Source organism: Haemaphysalis longicornis, unplaced genomic scaffold (assembly GCF_048455015.1).
Source record: "Haemaphysalis longicornis isolate Haplotype H1 unplaced genomic scaffold, Haemaphysalis longicornis Haplotype H1 scaffold_9, whole genome shotgun sequence".
Taxonomy (NCBI): domain Eukaryota; kingdom Metazoa; phylum Arthropoda; class Arachnida; order Ixodida; family Ixodidae; genus Haemaphysalis; species Haemaphysalis longicornis.
The window spans coordinates 133,950,771-133,964,751 of record NW_027526460.1 but is presented as its reverse complement, the minus strand read 5'-3'; the positions used below and the strand labels follow the sequence as shown (position 1 = coordinate 133,964,751).

At 49.9% G+C, this 13,981-nt stretch overlaps 1 protein-coding gene across 1 annotated transcript; it reads right to left on the bottom strand.

Moving 5' to 3' along the window:
- Nucleotides 1-161: 161 nt before the first annotated feature.
- LOC144153447 (uncharacterized) lies at nt 162-13,371 on the bottom strand. The gene is made up of 2 exons (XM_077685092.1): nt 12,979-13,371; nt 162-5,018 (listed from the first exon to the last, which is right to left on the bottom strand). Exons 1-2 carry the CDS (start codon nt 13,369-13,371, stop codon nt 4,611-4,613), a joined length of 801 nt encoding a protein of 266 aa, XP_077541218.1. The 3' UTR covers nt 162-4,610.
- Nucleotides 13,372-13,981: the final 610 nt, after the last annotated feature.

Sequence of the window (13,981 nt, the reverse complement as noted above, 5' to 3'; positions counted from 1 at the left end):
TGCTGTTTTACAGAGCTGAAGTGCTCGGTGGCCCTGGGCAAGGCCCCTTTCAACTCTGGCAAACTTTTCGCCAAACTCTGGCCAAACCTCATTTCTAATCCTCAGCCTCAGAAGTGACCCACCAGCTAAACAAGGAAGGGGTGAGTCCCGCATTGTGCAAGAAGAATAACATTTATTCATCCATCTGTTCGATACCGCCAGCAGCCTGTTGGTTGCCAAGGCAGGAGTGTACACAAACATTTGCAACATTTGTACACAAACACATCACATACACGTGGAAGAAAAGCAACAACAAACAAACATTAAATGAGCACTATTCTAAGCGCAAGCATACAAATCTCTCTCAAGATCGCATTCACAACAAACAAAAAAACTAAGTGTGATCACATAGCATTTACGACTTTGTGATTGGACCCATGTGATTGGATATAAAAGAGACGGAAAAAAAGACAGAACACCAGGCACAACTACAATTGTGCCAGCTAGCACAGATTACAATAAAAACCCGTAAAAAATCATGGCAGTGTCATAAATGCTCTGAATCGCCCACACATAACAAGTTGTTTACAACAGTACAGGCGAATTAGGAGACACAAACAAAGCTGTGGATGAAAAGAAAAAAGATTAGCGTATAAAAAAGGAAGAGCGAGGTCAATAGCATTCCGTATTAGACATGACACATGGTTTCTAGAATGGCACTCTGTCGACCAAAATCATAACAATCAGGATTAGAAGACGCAGGCACACAAGGGTGCATACAACTTGTTATAGAGCACCCGTCAAGAAAAAAGCCACCTTCACTTCAGAAATTTGAAGCAACTGCAGAACAGCTGAGTAAAAAACGAAGCACTGACCACGTGACACGAAGGTGGGCGCCAAACCTCTTCTCCCGTGTGTACGAAATTTCGACGCCCGTTAAAGATCCCCAGGTGGTCAAAATTAATCCGGAGCCCTCCCCTACAACACGCCTTATTGCCTACATTGCGTCAACGCGTTAAACCCTACAATCAATCAATCAAACCAAACCTATCCTCCTTGGAAGGAAAGATAAATGGTGCACATTCATTTTAGAGCCTGGGACACGGTTGTGCTGCTTTTAGCTAGAAAAAATGAGCGTATTGTGATCCCCTCTAATGTTCTCAGATGAAATTTTTTTCCCCGTGAGGCTAGCGTTCAGGGATTGTACCTGCTGATGAAAATGACACATGAACCTTAGCCCTTCTGCTTGAATGCCCTCTACTCATGCAGTGTCTTTTTTGCGTGTGGGTCTGGGGTGATGCCGCGTGCATATTCCAGCAAATGACTCACCAAAGCATCCCTCTGGGCGAGTTCTAAATGGTAAACTCAGACTGGAATACTTGCGCTGCTTAGAGCAGTACAAAACGCAGACGGAGACAAGGAAACAACACAGCCGCAAGCTATCAACTGTTTGTTCTTTGGAGTGCCCAGCAACGCAAGCATTCGAGCCTAAGTACAGTGAGAAACACACCGCATTAACCAGAATAGAGGTCACGAGTCCCTATTTTTCATGGATGATGTATGAATGATGTATGGTCGTGTTTATACGGTACCAGATATGTGTGTGCTATGCGTTTTGCCTTCCTTGTGCACTGTTCAAAGCATTGTTTCAAGAACCATAGTTTCTAGGTGATACCTGCTTAGTCTTTGACTACGGGACCTACTAAAGTTATGTACTCTGTAAAAACGTCTATTGCAATATTAAACTGAAACCTAAAAAATGCTATGTATACTATGCTGGTTACAAGGCATTCCAAAATAAATTAGATGGTACAGTTGGGCCTAGATATTTGCATCAGGGGACAAGTTTGTTCATTTATTTTTAAACCTGGTGCAGTGCTTTTTTTTTCGCGATGGTCATCTAGGTGGAATGATCAAAGCAAAATAAGGACTCAATGTAAGGACTCAATCTGTGCGAACGATTTGTCAGGTGTAACACGTTGTGTCGTCTTTGGGGCCTTGTTTTTGATCTGTTTGCAATGCAGTAAACTTTCGTTATGGACCCGTATTGATCATCAATGTCTTGGCTCTTAACTGCCAGAAACCCCCTCCCCCTTCTTTGAGGATGTGTTCCTCGCAGAGTCAACAAATGGCACCTATCCTGGCTTGTTCCTCTTAATCACTGCTATTCTCTTTTGTGGTTAGAGCACTTCTCATCACATGAAACAGAAAAAGGGAACAGAATGAGTGATTGTAAAAGCTGTGGCACGCAGTGCTATAGGAAGAGCAAGAAAATGGAGAAACGTCGATTGCCCCCTCCTGCGCTCTTAGCAACGGTTTAGAAGCGTCTGTGTGATTGATTTTGTATGGGCCGACCACATTTACACGATTGTAAGTCGACTCGAATCTAGGTTGACCTTCCAAAAATTGCATCTATCTCAACAATAAAAAAAGAAAGAAAGAAAGAAAGAAAGAAAGAAAGAAAAAATGCAAGCGCTGCCTAGAAAATGTTCACAAAAAGAAGCTCTTCCGTCAACTCCCAATACCCTCATACGGTGGCTCTTCCATCAATGATCGATGCTCCCACAAGAGCCGTGCGCTCGTAGTGCGCGCAGTACATGTTAAAAAAGAAAAGCTTTTGTATAAGCACGCGGAATAACCATGCGCTGTGGGTTGAGCGGAAAACTTTATTCCCAATTATGAGAACACATTCGCTGCGAGATCACAACCATAGAAGCACCGGCAGCGGCCACTGCTGTGCGATACCAAAACAAACAACATGGCGGCTGACGGAAGCGGCCGCGCGCTATTTTCTTTTATTCATGAATACGTTGCTCGCATTCAAGAAGCGTTCCATTCGTCTCTAATAAACAAAATGAGCATTAGCGAATCCTTTGATTCAATACAAGTCGCTAACGCAGCCACTGTCATATCACATTGTTCAGTACATTTCGGAACGCGATGGTGGGAGGTTAGTCGCTCTAAGTATGGTGGACAGAGGGCACAGATTGGGAACGCCAACTTTCAAAGTCAGCATGACCTTTATTGATGCCAGAATGTATGCTATGGCAAATTAATACGCTACGGTTCGACCATAACCATGCAGACGAGGGTGCAAAGCTCTCCCCACCTCGTAGAACTCCCGTGATTTCTCGTTTCTCTTGCTGTTACTAGCGGTACACGGTTCGATATCGATTCTAGTCGGCCCCGCAACATTGGATTATCAAATTTGTAAAAAAGCGTCGACCTACATTAGTGTAAATACGGTACCTCCATCGGCCACCACCGGGGATTCCGTATTCTAACCGACTCCTCTGAGAGGAGGACCGGCCCTAATTTTTCCTTTTTTTCATACGTTCCCGGTGAAAGTGCCCTGCCATCATTAGCATCTCCAGCCCAAGAGAGTGTTGGTCTGTCCTTGTCTGTGTCCGTGCTACCACACTTTCACTATGTCCAGGGACCCTTGGGAATGTGCACTCTAGTGCGAGCGTGGCTTGCCACTTCCCCTGCGGTAGAGTGAACTAGAGCAGAGTGGTCCAAACGCCTATACTTTTAAGACATCAAAACTGAAGCCAAAAACTGGTAAAATTCATTAGTGGCACTGCGATCGTAAGACTTCAAAATGTGGCGTAGTGGTAGAATACTCGCTTCACACGCAGAGGGTTGAGGTTCGATTCCCACAATTGCCACACTGTTATATATTTTTTGGTTTTTTCTTTTTATGTCCCTAAAACCTTAGACAACTACGCTTGCTTGCCTTAGCAACCCTTAGACAAGGGTTGCTTTATTGACCTTTAGTCTTTAATTTCTATTCGGCACGACATGCAATAGTCATACTCTGACAGTGAAATCAATATTCGTGCTTCTTTGGGACAGACAGTCGCGAGCAAATTTGTAGTTTGCGATTATAAGAAAAAACAGCACCGCATTTTTCTTAGCACTGAATACGTCATATACACATTTACACCATCTATACAAACAGAGTTTCATACAAATATTATTGTAGGAAACCCTATGCTTATACATGGTTTTGTTTTATGCGACATCACATTTGCTGAATCTTCGCCTGATAAGTGCGTGTTCATGCAGCGACGTGCTAGTCTGAGCTCGGCAGTGGTTTTCACCAAATGCGAAAAATCGAGGGTAGATTAGAAGAAGCGTATATTTGGTGAACTGGTGTGTCACCGGTCCATATTTTAGCCCAGAGGACTACTTGCTTCACGCCCGGTTTTTAACAGTTATGCGCTGTTTTCAAGCCACGGGGTGCATTATCTTCCATGCAACGGCTGCGCGTTGCAGAAGTTCATTTAGCAGACGACGTGAGAGTTTTTGCTGGCCGCCATCGCAAGAGTAGGAAATTTATCTTCGAATTCGCAGTAGTTATAATTAAGTGCATTTATTTAGGTAAATAATTATTTGCGTGTTTATATTTTTATATAAATATAAATTAATTGATGTGTTTGTTAATTTCTTTTTAAATTATCCACGCAAAGGCTCAAGTTGCCACTGGCCACCAAGTGGCGGCTTGATGATCGCAACACTTCAGGGGATTCCTCTTTTGTTACCCCGTTCTTGCTTCATTGTTAGCAGCCCGTTTGGACCACTCCGTGTTCTAGTTCACTGTACCTGCGGTAGTGTGAGAGCGGGGGTCATCACACCTGTTCCTCCGGCCCCAGCAGCAGGTCTCGCAGGTGTGCCAGTCCCCCCTGCCCATCCCCTTGGTGCGCGCTGCCCGCCAGGGCCAGGGCCCTGTCGAGGCGGGCCCCGGCCTCGGAGCGCAGGGCGGCCGCGATGCGTTGCTGCTGCTGCTGCTGGCTTCCGCCCCCCTCGCCCTTGGCCGGGTCGTGCAGCAGGGCCTCGAGCAGGTGGGGCAGGTGCTGGGGCAGCAGGAAGCGCTTCTCGGGCACCAGGTCCAGCCGGTCGGGCAGCGTCGTGTAGGGCAGCCGGGCCACCAGCAGGTGGCAGTAGTCGCCCAGGGCCTGCGCCTGCTGGCTCAGCAGCGCCGCATACGTCGTGTGGTACAGCTCATCCACGCTGCTCTCGCTCGCCACGCCCACGTCCTGCACCGGGGGAGGGCAAGGGCAGCACTGAAGCTGCACCAGTGGGTGGCTGCCGCCTGCTGGGTCCTTCGTCAACAACCCTTCACAAGACGGCTTGGTCTTTGACACGTGTCAAATTACGATCGAGGCTCAACACAAATACCTGAACGTGCTTGCTGCCTACGTATAACAAATGGGAGACAAATGCAAATTGACGTGGCTATGAACAACAACAGCTAGGATAACGGCACTAAATAGATGCGAGAGCCTCCACAACTAACCCTTACCGCTTGCTTGCAAATTCCCTTGTCAGCAGAAATGATGCTTGGGTCAAAGGTTGTAGCACCTTTGTGATTCAAAGACAGCAGCATTCCCTGAAGTCAGGGCATGGGTATCAGAAGGATTGCTGGGGAGTAGTGGCACTGCTGTCTCGAAACAAGATATTAGGACTGCTGTTTATTGTTCACCCTCCATCAACCATCTCGCAAGCGGGAGTAAGAGAGGTGGAAAGCCGATACACCCAGCAAAGCGTTCAGCGAAATTTGTACAGCAACGAGTCATTATCAGAGCTCACTGAAAATGGAAGCTCCACCTTCTCATCGCTAGCAAGCCTCGATCCTCGTTTCATGAACCTATCTATCCAAGTCACCCTCGACTTCGAACAACCAACCCATCGCTCATGTAACCAAATCCGTCAGACAAGATTTCCCCATGCTCTTCTGTCCATATATGACCAACTCCAAAGAATGAACACTACGTCATCCAGCGTTCATCTACTCTTTATACCAAGAATCACATGAGTCACCCCCTATTTTACACTCCCTAAAGAGGATCTGGATGCTCTCAGGCAATCGAGAACGCTCTTAGCTTCCCCTGTTCTCATCCACAAAGCATTAGACTCGATAACACCGTTGCCAAGCTGACGTCCGCATTTAAATTTCCTGTCAGTACAACAGACGTGTCATCAAAAGGACATGAAACCTATAGCTGCGCCTGCACGCCCCCACTCCTCCTTCTACTCCCAACCTGTGCACGAATACACCCGAAGCCAGTTATGTGCCTGTGGTTAGCAGTGAAAGACACTGTCGAAAATGTTGCTCTGAAAGCTCCCTACGCTGAACAAGTAATGTTCGATCACTGTGTTACAAGCGGGAAAGTTACTCTTCATCCGGGAGGGATCCGCAGTTACTCGACGAGCTGGAACCTGCGGCCGCAACTGCTTTGTCTAGTTCTCATGCCGATTCATGTTTCTGTTCGGGCCGACTTTTCTTCAACTCCCGCTTTTTCTCCTACAAGCGAACAACATGCGTCCAATCCATAGAGAGTTGAAACTTGGAGGGCCTTAAGCTTAATTCTAGCAGACAAAACTTGTTGCTTTTCGTTTCCCTCGCCCGTTGTAGGAATGTTACTCTGTGTCTACACACCAACGCACACACCAACCTAGACCCAAACCGCTCGATTACGGACGAGGGCGGACAGGGCGCTTTGGGCCATGAGACTTCCACGTTTAAATCTCCCACCAGCACAACGGGCATGTCATCCGTAGCGGCATGAATCCCAGCTGTGCGCGCAGGTCACCCTCCTTCCTCCCACACATAAAGCGGCAATGGCTGATGGGTGCATAGTTAGGCGTGATATACAACACTGAAAATGTTGCTCAGAAAACCTTCCACCCTGAAGAACAATTATGGGCTCATGCTGGCGTTCTAACGGGCCAAGTTGTTCTTCAACCGGGCTGAATTTGAGCTACTCGGAAATGTGGAATTTGAGGCAAAATGGCGGCGGCTGCATGCTCGGCAGCGGTGGCTTTCCGTTGTTTATACACCCATGCGTGCTTTCGTTTAATCTCCGCAATCACCTGATAACGGCGCTACTGTCGTTGTCAGCTGATTGCGCAACTTGTGAAAGAGGCATCAGTGGTGGCGAGGGGAATAAACGCTGCGAAAGAGGGGTCGGCAGGGGCGAGGAGAAGCCCTGGAGCAGTGCTGAGTAAATCGGCTTCACCGGAATGAAAGCTGGGGGGTTTAGACATATTGTTACGGGGAAAAGGCTGTATTTGGAGGCTTGGTACAGCGAGATGCAAGCACCGGGCTAGGCGAGCAAGGCCGAGTGCGAGAGAGCGACCCGTGATGATAATGACAGGGTCAAATGATGATGATCGCAGTTAGTTGCGTAGATTGTCCACCTTGTATCATGGGTCCTGCTCGCCAACAACATAACCATGCCTTGTAACATGACTCCCCGCTGGAAAAGCGTCGTCCCGACGCTAACTTGTAGTCGACGAAGGCGCACAGTATGGCTTGAGGCGGGACACATGCACAATGTTAGTAGGCGGGGTTCTCTCGGAAGGTGAAGGAAGGACGGGAGTGATCTCATATGTTACGTCCGTAACCGAGCGGAGAACGCGGTAAGGACCGGTATAAGGCGCGAGCAGAGGCCAAAAGGCATTACCTTAAACTGGTAGAGGCCGTCGGGTGTAACAAACGCCGTTTTTTCGCGGTCGGATTCGTCAACAGAAATTTGCCAATATCCAGACCGGAGGTCTATAGATGAAAAGTATTTGGCGCCATGCAGGCAGTCCAGTGCGTCATCAATGCGCGGCAATGGATAAACGTTCTTCTTTGTGATCTGGTTAAGGCGTCGGTAGTCAACGCAGAACCGCCAGCTGCCATCTTTCTTTTTTACTAAAACGACAGGGGAAGCCCAGGGGCTCGAAGAAGGCTCGATGATGTCCTTGCGGAGCATGCTTTCGACTTCCTGCTGAATGACCAGTCGTTCAGCATGGGACACACGGTATGGACGGCTGTGGACAGGGCTGGCATCACCGGTGTTTATACGATGTTGAACAGCAGTAGTCTGACCCAAAGGACGATTATCGAAGTCGAAAATGTCTCGGTAGGTGCTCAAAAGTTGGCGTAGAGCGGCAGCTTGGTCTGTGGGAAGGTCGGAGGCGATCATGTTGGCGAAATCCTCGACAGAAGGAATTGAAGTGGTTTGGGTATCGGAATGTTGAGGTGGGTCCACGCACAAAGCTAAAACTTGGTGGTGACCTATCGGCCGCAGTGTAGCCAGAGATATACCCTTCGGTAAAAGTTGGGGGGATGATCCAAAGTTGAGGACTGGTAGGTGAATGCTGCTGTCCACAACTGTCACAACAGTGTGTGGCACAACCACATCACGCGATAGCAACACTTCCAGAACAGGCGAAAGCACGTAGTCACCGTTAGGTACCGGAGGGCTTCACAACAAGGCAACGGAGGTTGCTGCTTGGGGCCGTAAGCGAACATCATGAGTGGAGACAATACGGCATAAAGGTTCTTCGGCGTTGAGTACATCTGAAGGCATCTGGACGGGTTCTTCAGGGGACGAATTGGGAGAAGGCAAGTGAAGTCGGAGGACACCGGTGGAGCAATCGATAAGAGCTGAATGCTCGGACAGGAAATCATGGCCTAATATAAGGTCATGAGGGCATCGCTCCAATACGGCAAATAGAACAACAGTGTCGTGGTCCCCAATGTGAATTCGGGCAGCACACATTCCGGCGACGGCAGACGTCCCTCCATCGGCGACCTGCACGACAATGGGCACCGCCGGAGTGAGAACTTTGCGCAGGCGGCGGCGGAGGTCTGAGCTCATAACTGAAATATGGGCGCCGGTGTCAATGAGAGCACTTACTGGAATACCATCGACAGTAACGTGTAGTAAATTTCGTCTGGTGGGCAAAGTTAGCAGAGGATTTGGTGGCCGGGTCATAGATGCAGCTTCACCTCCGGGAGCTGCACTGCCTAGTTTTCCGGAGAGGAGCGGTCATACGGGGTCGGCGACAGGAAGCGGCGGGGCTGCGGCGAACGGGACTGGCGGCGGTGCGGTGACGGCGAGCGATTGTTGCGGCGTGGTCGGGCGTCGTCGTCTCGGGAAGGCGTCTGAGGACGGGGAGAGAAGCGAGCAGGGCCTTCTTCCGGGTTGTTATAGGCAGGAAATCGGGGTCGGGGAGGCATAAATCGACGACTCTGGCAGTGTCGCGCCACGTAGCCAACACGATGACAGTGGAAGCATATGGGTCGGTCGTCAGGCGTTCTCCAATACGCAGGGTTTCTGATCGGGTAGTTCAAAGTACGAGTATAGGGGGCTCGCCCATCACTGGTAGGTGGAAAGGGACCAGATGGGAAGTTAGCGCGGCTAATGGCGCAAACGGATTGAACGCCTAGCTTCGCAAGTTCTTCGCGCACGACCGCTTGAATTAGCGGGACGGGAGGCCTGCTGTCTTCGGCAACGTATTGGGGCAGAGCGGCGGGGGCCATGGCCTCGAGCTCTCTACGTACTATCCTTGTCAAACCGTCAGGTGGTGCCGTGGCCGTGGTCACGCCATATGAAATTGGAGGCGAACGGGTTTGGGTTTGTGGCGGAATGTCTTCGCAAGATGATGTGGCGGCAGTGTTTGGGAGCCGGGTGAACTGCGACGTAATTCGGCGGCTCTTCACCTGCTCGAACCGGCGGCACTCGGTAATGATAGCCTCGACCGTAGCACAGTCTTTGCAGATGAGCAGGTGGAAAGCGTCATCGGCTATCCCTTTAAGTACATGTCCCACCTTATCGGACTCACTCATCTGGGCGTCAGCTTTTTTGCAAAGGGACAGGACGTCCTGAATGTAGGCCACGTATGACTCAGTGGAGGTCTGTGCGCGTGTGGCTAGCGCGTTCTTGGCTGCAAGTTGGTGACCAGCCGGGTTGCCGAACAATTTGCGCAGCCTTTCCTTGCAGATGTCCCAGCTTGTTACCTCCGCCTCATAAGTTCGGAACCAGGTCCTGGCCGGTCCGTCCAGACTGTACTCGACGTTGGCCAGCATGATGGTTGGATCCCACCGATTATAGGCGCTGACGCGCTCGAACGAGTCGATCCAGTCCTCAACGTCCAAGTCGTCGGCTCCGGTGAACTTACGAGTTTCACGGGGTTGTTGAGAAACCACGTTGAGCCGGTGGCCCCATTGTTGGCCATGGTCGTTGGTAGTTGAGCAAGGTGACGTCCGCTGCGAAGCTCCGTTGTGCGTAAAGCGTTACCCCGCACCTCCACCAAAATGTTACGGGGAAAAGGCTGTATTTGGAGGCTTGGTACAGCGAGATGCAAGCACCGGGCTAGGCGAACAAGGCCGAGTGCGAGAGACCGACCCGTGATGATAATGACAGGGTCAAATGATGATGATCGCAGTTAGGTGCGTAGATTGTCCACCTTGTATCATGGGTCCTGCTCGCCAACAACATAACCATGCCTTGTAACAATATACTGCATTGCAGTAAAAACTACAGTGCAATCCACTTACAACGATCCCGCATATAATGATAGTATATCGCTTACAATGATCAGTTCTACCGGGATTGTCAATTTTACCATAGAAGCCGTGTAAAAAAACAATATAACAACAATGCGATTTTCGATCGTATATTGCTCATAACGATCAAATCCTGTCTACCTTGCATGTGGATTGTGCCTAATTTGGCGAGAAAATTGTAAAATAAAGCTGAGATACTGAACGAGCTGTGGAAACACGATCGGGATCGTTGCGCAAACTCATTTAAAAAGTCTCGCAAGCAAGAATTCGTGCATTGCGGCTGTTAGACCCTATCATCATCAACACATCATAGCGGGCTGATCTGATCTGAGCCGATCCAATCCGGCTTTGTTGGCTCTTCCTGCTGTGTAGGTTGCGAAGTGGCGAGGTCGGTTAGTTATTCGCAATGGTGCCTATGCAGCGCAAGGCTGTATCGCTCGAGACACAGCAACGAATATTGAAAGGTGCACAAGGGATGAAAGGCGTGAACCTGGTCAAGAAGTACGAGCTCTCGCAGTTTACGGCATCCACGATCCTCAAGATTAAGGGCTCGGCGATAAAAAAGTCTGCACCGGCGGCCTCGACAACGAGAGGAAACGGGTTAGGGAGCCCCTCTACGAATTTGAGGAAGCGCTTTGCCAGTGGTTTGTGTCAGCACCCTCGCAAAATCTGCCCATTAGTGGGCCACTGTTGGCTTCTAAGGCGCAGAAATTTGCTTTTCTGCTCAGAAACACTGACTTTTTGGTGGGAGGAGGGCGCATTCAGCGCTTCAAGGAGTGCCACGGCATTATTTTCAAAACCGTTGCGGGTGAGGCTGCGTCACTTGGCATAGCGGCCAAGGAGAAGTGGCTGGACGAGACGCTACCCGATGTAATGATGTGCTTTGAGAACAAGGACATTTACAATGCTGAAGAAACTGCGCTTTCCTACCAGCTCTTGCCCAGGAAGGCACACGAATTAAAAGGAGACGCGTGTGGCGGTGGAAAGCACTCTAAGGTCCACGTGAAAGTGCTTCTGTGTGCGAACACGGATGGGAGAAACAGGGCGAAGTCTTTTGTGGTTGGAAAGCCCGAGAAGACAAGGTGCTTCAAGAACCAGCACATACCAGTGCGATATCGGCTCAACCAAAAGGCTTGGATGACAAGGAAGCTCTTCGAAGAGTGGCCCATTGAATTCGACGGGGAAATGGAGAGGCAGGGGAGAAAAGTCATCCTGCTTGTTGAAAACTGGAGCGCACACAACGTCAGCCCCAAGTTGTCTTCCGTGGAGCTAATCTTCCTACCGCCAAACACCACAGCGGGTCTTCAACCAATGGGCGCTGGGGTGGTTGAAGGCCTGCCTGAAGAATAATTGCAGATATCAAGTTCACGAGCTTGATGAATAGCCAGAGCACAATAGGCAGGGCGCAAAGCTTCTTCTGCTGTGTGCTCTGGCTATTCTTCACGCTTGCATGACTTAACATCTGCGATGCTTCTGGATTGGGAGCTATGTGATCGGGAGAGCCCACTGCGCACTCCAGGTATTCTTGGTTTGCAAAGAACCTCGGTTGTGTGGTCGTGCTTGTACACTTGGCGGTAAGCTTTAACTACTTCTGTACATTGCATTTCCATTGCGGGGTCTTCTCGTCGTTGTTTCATAGCTGACTGAACCACCGTGCATTCAGTAAACTTATAATAAATAGCAACTGTGCATGTCTGTCATTCCCTTCATTTCCAAAATGGGCAAAACTGCAGTTCGCAACTGGTGGCGCCGCATCTAAACTGAAACTGAAAATGTCTGTTACAAGTGAGCTTGTTGACCAAAAGTCAAGGATAATTTGCCCTTTATAACCAACTATCTTCTACATCCGATGTCTGTTATAAAAGAAGTCAAGCAATGGGAAGAATAGGGCGGCCAACCACGTGGGTGAATAGTGTCTCTCATACCCGATTGTCTTTCACATCCATGCTTCTTATAATGAGGTTCAACTGCACTTATAAAGTTCATGCGTTATATTACAAGACGGGCCACAACTACAATATCGCTGCCACGCCACCATATGCAGAAATGTCAGCACTGCTTTGTATGCCTTGTGGGAACAGGGTGTGCCTGGACAAGGACCCCGCAGTACTTCCTCAAACACAGCACGACAGTCCGAACGGGCCAATGATCTGGCTAATTGTTCTCGAGGACGCACATAGCGTGGACAGTTGCAGTAAAAATGCGGACTGAGAAACTAATGAGGAGTAAGAGGGAGAAGGTTGCATGGCTGTGGCTCCACTGGGTTTGGTAAGTTTGAACCCCGGAGCAATATATATATAAGGCGAAACGGCGCACTGCGGCAGGTGCGGGTGAGCGACGGGATAATGTCACAGTGAAAATAAACACGAACGACAAAGCTTTCTCAGGTGCGACGGGGAAGGAGAGGGTAGCGATACCTGATGGACAGCGGCCATGATTCACTCCGTGAATGCACAGCTGAATTCCAATCATAGTGGCCGTGCAGGTTGTTTTTTTCCCGCGAGAGACACCGCTAGCTTCGTTAACCTAGGCCAAGTGCTTGTGCCATTATCTGGCCGCCCTAGAAAGCGACGTTTCCCCTCCTGTCCTGTTCTTGCTCCGTGGTTCGAACTGCCGTTTCGTGTCCCCCGACGGAGTCCTCGAGCGGGACTCACCTTGTGCAGCCGGTATGCCCGGTGCTTGAGCAGTGCGCCGTCCGACTCGAGCACGAGCATCTTGACCCTTCTTCCCCCCTGGGGGGCCTCGTTGAAGCGGGGGCAGGGCAGGTGCGCCATGGCCAGCGTCCAGTCGTGGGTCACGTGGGCGGGGCCCGTGGCCGCCTCGTCGTACTCCACCCGCACGCCCAGCTCCGACTGCAGCAGCGCACACAGCTGCCCCACGGCCGCCACGTGGGCCTCGCTGTCGCGCGAGTACACCACGCGCACCTCCACTGCGGGCAACGGGGAAGGAGAAGGGGGCAGTGCCCGGGGGTGAGGACGACCCCGGGGGGGACAAACCTTCCACTCCAACCTCCCCACTTGTCCTCTCTCTCTCACAGCTCTTAACATCACAGCTGTCAAGAGCTGTCGATGATAGTGCAAACGCTGCGGCATTCCCACCCCCATTGACACTTTAAAAATGCACAGAAAAACGTATTCACGTTAGAAAAAGTACCGAAGCGGAGACCTAGGCAAGAAAAAGCTATCCAAACAGCAACTGGATTCTTAAAAACGGCTCTGTGAACAACCACTGTCAGACAGCACATTCACAGGGTACTGTGCTGTCGGCTCGATGGCTTGTGCATCCCAAAAAGGAAATGGCCAAGGGACTCAAAGAGCAGACCAGCCTCGTTTCTTGAGGGCATAACCCAAAGGCACTGGTGTGCGAATATTCAAAACTTTGAATACTTTGCAAGTACCACTTGCTACCCCATTCAATTCACAGTGCAGTTTTACCATTCAAACTGTCCAAACGTTGAGAGTGTTTGGAATCAATGAACAGGGCGGTAAAAGTCGGCTCCGCCACGTCACTTGTAAGCTTAGAAAGTTTGTTTCACTGCATGGCATGCTGCTTTGGGTTGGTTTTCTTGCGTGACACCAAAGCTGCGCGAAAAAGCGTAACGCCGGTTATCCCTGTGAAAAATACAGTGTGGGTCATAGGACAAGAGCAATATAAGAG